Below are 6,885 nucleotides of genomic sequence, written 5' to 3' on the forward strand. Positions count from 1 at the left end.
GTACTTTAGATGAGATCTGACCCCAGCAGGAGCTCTAGATGTGACCTGACCCCAGCAATGTGAACTGACCAATTTAGAGAGTGGTGGGACAGTGTCTGAACACTCTGCCCACCTTAGCTCACAGTTTAAGATTGTGAGAGTTTCTTGGACTGCCACAGTGAAAGCTCCTACCATAGCTAGTAGTAACCACCAATTTCCAAAGACAATGAACAAACTGTTCCACATAGAATTTTCAACTTCCAGAAAAATACTTCACATAGCTATAAGTACCCAAGCCAACCATGTCTGTCTCCACATCATCAGAGTATTCAGAGATTCCTTCATATTCATTCACCTTCCCAAAAAGACAGTTAAAAGAAAAGAAATTGCATTCCATGTGACCTGAACTCAGGCAGATCTGAAAATGTTAGACACCTTCTAGAATGTCCCCATTTAAGGTGGGAAAATCAGTTACCATAGAGAGATAAACAGCCACCAAGTGGTTACTTACCAGCTTTCCCCTTCTCTGAAGCACTGGGTGTGGCCTGAAAAGCAACAATTAATATCATGTTACTGGGAAGGAAGAATAAAATCAACTCCAAGTATCAACACAGTAAGACCTAGGGGATACCACTCCTTGGCTTCCACTACAATCAAGTCAGGGTTCCAAGACCAATTCCTATTTCTACAACCTGTTAAGGTTTGCCAACCTTTTTCCTCAGGATCACTCTGGATTGCAGGTGGGCCACATATTCTAGTATTATTCCCATTTTCCAGGTGAGAAAGGTTATTAAGACATTATTGACATCACAGTTTCCTGAACCCTCACCCTCTTGACCATTGTCAGGGAATCCCAGGTTCTCATTCCCTTTTTGATCAGACTTCCCAGTCTGAGGGGACTCTGTCTCCTGTTCCCTGATTCTTTCCTGGGAAGTTCTGTTCCCATTGGCTTCTGGCTTCCTTGAGAGTTCCTTGCCACTATCACCCATACAACAGTTTCCCTCCTTCCCATACAGCTCTGTTGCTCTGATGCTCAATGTCCTCTGGAATGCTATTTCACCTTATGCCAGGTTTTCTTTGGACTGGTTAACAAAAGGAGGTGTGGTGTGCTGGTATGCATCCACTTTGTGAACTACAAATAAATAGGATTTCCTAAGTATGTAGGCAGGAAAGATTGTTATTCAATCAATTTCTACAAACCTTTATTAAGTGCCTGCCATGGATCAAGCCCTGTGCTAGGTCCTGGGGATACTGAGGCACAGATGGAGCAGTCTTTACCCTTATTCTTCTAGAGAGATAACAGGCATGTAGATAAGACAATAAAAGATACAGATAAGGCAACAAAATAATTCCAAGTAGAAGAGAGAGACAGAGACACACAGAGACAGACACAGACACAGATAGGGGGGCAGAGAGAGACAGAAGTGATCAGGAAAGAAGCTGGGAATTCTTAGAGGAGAAGGTAAGGAGAGAAGATAGGTTTTGAGCTAAAAGGGAATGGAAAGGCCATTGAATCCCACCCCCTCCCAGAGAGGTGAAGTTACTTGACCAGAATCGCCCAACTAGTGTCTAAGGCAGGACCTGACCCTAGGTCTTCCTCATTTCATATTCAGGGATCTCTCCACCATACCAACCAACCATAGCCTAAAGCATGCAGTCTTATGTTTTCTTTCTTTTAACAGAGGTCCAGAGAAAGGAAGAGACTGGCCCAAGGAAACAGAGGTAGAGAATGATGGAGCCTGGATTGTCACTCAAATCCTCTGCTTGCCATTCCCAGCCCTGCACTGCCTCTCACTGTCCATTCCAGCCGGGATTTTCACCCAGCTCAGTGAGAAAACATTGCCTGCATCAGTGCTCCCATCTCAAGAGGAGTTTTGAATTCATCAGTGTCCCTGGCTAATGGTTTCCATTTGCTGCAGTCGAACTGCATCTCTAGGAAGTGAGTCAACATTTTTGGTAATGAAGCAATTAATGGGGTTTTCCTGCTGGCCACATGGGTCTGCCCTAACTTCACCAGGACTCTTCCCTCTTCAAGATGGAACTAAGGAACCCCCACTAATAACTTCCAAATGACAGAGTCACAAATGTAAGAAGAAAACCAAGCACAAACATTGAAGGTCTTCTGCAGTTCTGCACTCTTCACTCTTGGGCTCAGAATCTAGGAAAGCTAGCTCACCAGTTTTGTCTACAACTCCTCAATGCCACCACTCTGCAGAGAAAGTGGTGGCTGAGTCACAGGGACCAACCACCCCCTTCAAAATGAAAGGGATGAATCTATCTTCCAGGCCACACAGCGACTACAGGAATTTATCTACAAGACACTCTACAGAAAGAAAGACAGACTTACGTAACTAAGAAAGTATTAAGTAATTATAGTCAGGCCATGACAATATAATAAAAGTGACCATATTATGAATATTAATCTGCTTATTGAGTGCCATTGAGTGCCAGACTACTAAGGTATTTCTTTGTAAAGCTAGAATAAATAACAGCAAAATATGTCTTGAGGAAGAAAAGGTTAACAATCTCAGGGGGGAACATTGGAAAAAATCAGGAAGGGGCCTGAGTAGTACTAGATCCCAAACTATAGTATTAAACTATTTGGTGCTTTCTCTCTCTCTCTCTCTCTCTGTCTCTGTCTCTCTTCTTTTTCTACATCAATATCTATATCTATTTATATACCTATATCTACATCTATATCTGGTACAAGTATCTATTTCTTGATAATATCTATTTATTTATCTATCATCTATTTATCATCTATCTACTTAGTGGAGCAGATTTTCTATATAAGACACAGGAACAATAGAACATAGTTTTCATAGTCTTTAATTAGCTCAGGAAAACCAAACAGTGGGGTAAGGATCTATATGATGAAAAATGCTGGAAAAACTGGAAAGCAATATGGCAGAAATTAGGTTTATACTATGATCTCATACCATATAACACAATGAGCACCACATGGATACATGAGCTAAATATAAAATTCTTCTGTAATATTTTACAGATAATGTAAAAACATTTCCAGATCTATATATAACAATCCATGTGGGAGCCATTCCCACAGTAAAGGCCATAGGAGGAAAGGAAAATGCACCGATGCACTTCTAAAGACTGGTGTCCAAAACCACATCATGGCAGTAGTAACTTGAGAGAGCTGTTGAAGACTTGTGGGAAGGGTTTGGAAGATTACATTAACATCTAGCTGCTATCCACAATAGAAAACCTGAATTCCACATTATCTAAGTAAAGGCAATCAACATGGAAGATGTGGAACAGATCCTGGAAAATAAAAGAGTATGACAAACTCAAGATTCCATCCAGAAAAAGTCAAAGCTTATGGCAGTGCAAAAAGTCAGTGTTATAGAAGGAACACAATTAAAAAAAAATCAACATCAGTCAAAACCTTTAGTATATAGGCTTAAGAAACAAAAGTTTCTTATGGACCAATGGAGAAGACAGATATGGAAAGTTCCTGGCCGTCTCTATGGCTGCTGGCAGGCTATGGGAACAAAAGCCCAAGATAGACTCAGTACATTTTTCGCTGTTAATAGAATGAATGACCCAGCAGATCTAAGGGTTAGGGTTAGGGTTAGACTGATCACTAGCTTCTCTGCAAAACTGGAAAGTGGCCAGAACAGAGAAGACCTACACTTTTTGGCATGAGTACAGACAGGGTTGTGTGAGTGAAGCCAAGAACTGGACAGCTTCCCTGTGACACAAGCCAGATGCTACCTTTCTTTACACAAAATATCACTTGCGTGCTACTTGAAAGAAGGGATGGTTTCATTCTTTTTATTTGTATCCTCAGTGTCTACACAGTGCTTGGTACATAGTAGGAACTTGATAAATGTTACCTGATTGACTGATTCATCTGCTACCAAAAGATGAGGACACCATTGACTCTTCTGAATAAAGGTCAATTACATCTTTATATATATATATATATATATATATATATATATATATATATGTATATATGTCCTCAGTTCATGGGACAGGTCAAGGGTCCAGGGCTCTAGGACCCAAAGCAGAAAGAACAAGCCATGATGACCCTAGTAAGAGATATGACCATTCATGGGCAATGCACCAGCAGAAATGTGGGGAATGGGGCATGCCAGCCGTGGAGTGCACCCCAGAAGCTCAGAGACACAGGACACTCTGGAGATCTTTCAGGTCAGCCCTCCCCCACTTTAGAGGTGAAAGGACTGAAGCAAACTCAGAAAAGCAAAGAGTCTCCCAGATAATCAGGAAGCCAAAAAGTCACTGAGTCATACTTTTCCTACTACGTTATTAAGGGAGTGAGGCGCTGTAATGAACAGATTGCTGGACTTGGAGTCAGGAAAGCCTGAGTTCAAGTCCAGCTTCAGACACTTGATCTCTTTCAGCCTCAGTCTCTGCATTTGTAAAAAATGAAATAATGACAGCAGCAACCTCCACAGGTTGTGATGAGGATCAGGTACTTGATTGATCTTAAAGTGCTGTGGAAATGCTGGCCAGGGTATGACGTGGGCTCCTCCTCCAGCTAAATGCTGAAACAGATCATCGGATGCTCTTGGCTGGTTCTACTTGGGAGCTCGGGAGCTCTTATGCGTAAGATGGGCAAGTTGCCTGCTGGGATGAAAGAGAGGAGAAGCTTGAGTGGAACAGGGAGGTGTGTGCAATCCCAGCTCTGAGATACTTCCTTTCAGCTGTAAAGACATTTAGCTACAGAGCTCTGCTTCTCAAACACTGGCCGTGCCCTCTGCAAGAAAGTGGCTGGGACTGTGGGTCAGGGAGCACTCGAGATAGCAACTCTCTTCTGTTGCTCTTTGGGCAGCTAGATGGTGCCACAGTGCACAGAGTGCTGGGCCTGAAGTCAGGAAGACTTATATTCCTGAGTTCAAATCTGACCTCAGACACTTCTTAGCTGAGTGACCCTGGGCAAGTCACTTCACCCTGTTTGCCTCAGTTTCCTCATCTGCAAAATGAGCCAGAGAAGGAAATGACAAACCACTCCAGTATCTCTGCCAAGAAAACCCCAAATGGGGCCATGGAGAGTCAGACACAACTGAAAAACAGAACATCCTCCTCCATCGCCCTGTCAGCATTGGGGCCATGGAGAGTCAGACACAACTGAAGAACAGAACATCCTCCTCCATCACCCTGTCAGCATGCACGGCATCTGTGCTCCCCATTGTGGTCCTGCATCCTTAATTCATTGTTCCTTCCTTCTCCCTCCTCCACACCTTAGCTAGGTGTCTCCCAAGTACCCTGCAGGTATCTTATAGCTGTCCCTCCTGTGGACCATGGGCATCCCACTGATAGTCCAAGGATGTGTGCTGCGAGCATATTCCACATTTCAGATTGGAGACAAATGGCTGCGCTCAAGCAAAGGGAAGGTGTGATTGTGGCTTCCTCCTTTGTAGCAGAAAACAAATGTCTTTTCTTTGTTGGGAGAGTGAGTAATGGGGAGAACTTAGGTGACCTGGTCTATAAATGCTTGAGAACCAAATTTACATTTCACAGAAGGAATCAAAAAGTTACAAGTGACCTCAAAGCCCCAGAAGCCAGTCCCCACTCTCTTAATACTATTGCCTGCCTGCTCTTGAGTTTTTCCAATTTGATTGGTATGCATTTGGTTTGAACATAGTTGTGGTCACGTTGTCTCCTCCGCTAACTATATCCTGAGCTCTTGGGGAACAAAGGCCATCTTTTGCCTTTTTTATCTGGGGCTTAGCACAATGCTTGGTGCATAGTGGGTGCTTAACAAAGGCTTGTGGACTGACCATCCTCCAGTTCAACCCATACATGAAAGGATTCCCCACTAGAAAACACCACACAAATGATTGCCCAGATTCTGTTTGAGGCCTCCGAGAGAGAGGACCCCTCGCTCTGCAGGAAGCTCCCTGTGCTCTGGGGAGGCTCTCGTTGTTAGGAAGCTCTCCCTGACACCAAGCTCAAGAAGGGGAAGACAAGCGAACTCCATGGCCCAGATGGAAGAATTTGGCCTTCGTTGCTAGTCTGTGCAGCAGTCTGGCTCAGCCCAGTCTGCCCAGGCCCACTTCCTACAGGCACGCCGGCATCATCCATTGGTGTTAGAGGCAGATGACTAAGTGACAACTTTCCCTGCTGGGATCAAAGATGTTTTTCTGCTTCGAGGACCTAGGAAGAGCTCTGCTGCAGGAACAAGCCAGATTTGGGAAGGGGAGCGCCACCCCCTTTGGTCCTTGAGCAAGGCCCCTGCAGGGGTCTGATCAGAGCTCAGAAGCTCAGGACTGCCATTTCCCCAGTGTCATCTGCAGAGTAACCGTTTATAGCAACCACCACAGCAACCCTAACCAGCTGGAAGAGACCAAGGGTCATGGGAAGCAGGGAAAAGGCCCAGGATTGAAAGCAGAGTCCCACGGACAAGTTAGGATCCTATTTTTCCAGTCCTATGGAATGGTTACAGTGACCCTCCCTCTGCCCCCACCCTCCTCAGCTCTGCTCCCTCCTCCTGCCCTCCTCAGCTTTGTCCCTTCCTCCTGCCCCCACCCTCCTCAGCTCTGACCCCTCCTCCTAGCCCCTCATCCTAGGAAAAGGCTGACAGGAGAGACCAGAGACTTCTGGTGAATAGAAGCTCCCCCCTCCCCACCAGGAATGGGAGATGTATCATGCTCTAAAGGGCCTCTTGGCCTCTAAGCCATCCTCCCTTGTACATAGAAGTTGGCTCAAAACTTGTGGAAGGTTGTGCCCTGCCAGGGGTCACCCTTGTAACACCAATCATCTCAGTCATGAAATAGTCCTTGTCCTTCCATTTAAAAACACAAAGAAAACTCTGGAGATTTCCTGTCACTTTCAAGATCAAATATAAAGTCCTCTGTTTGGCTTTTAGAGACCTTCCCAGCCTGGTCCCTGCCTCCCTTCCCAGCCTGGTCCCTGCCT

General features: G+C 44.8%; 1 protein-coding gene across 2 annotated transcripts in view; it reads right to left on the minus strand.

Annotated features, from left to right (window-relative positions):
* Positions 1-6,885, minus strand: part of DLC1 (DLC1 Rho GTPase activating protein) — a 213,464-nt gene that overhangs the window by 121,297 nt on the left and 85,282 nt on the right. For both annotated transcript variants that reach the window (XM_027853682.1, XM_027853683.1), the window contains exon 5: positions 491-524. In XM_027853682.1, coding sequence (XP_027709483.1) covers positions 491-524 — 34 coding nt within the window. The remainder of the gene's footprint in view (positions 1-490; positions 525-6,885) is intronic.

The sequence above is a fragment of the Vombatus ursinus genome, unplaced genomic scaffold (genome assembly GCF_900497805.2).
Source record: "Vombatus ursinus unplaced genomic scaffold, bare-nosed wombat genome assembly UNPS02010193.1, whole genome shotgun sequence".
In the NCBI taxonomy this organism is placed as follows: domain Eukaryota; kingdom Metazoa; phylum Chordata; class Mammalia; order Diprotodontia; family Vombatidae; genus Vombatus; species Vombatus ursinus.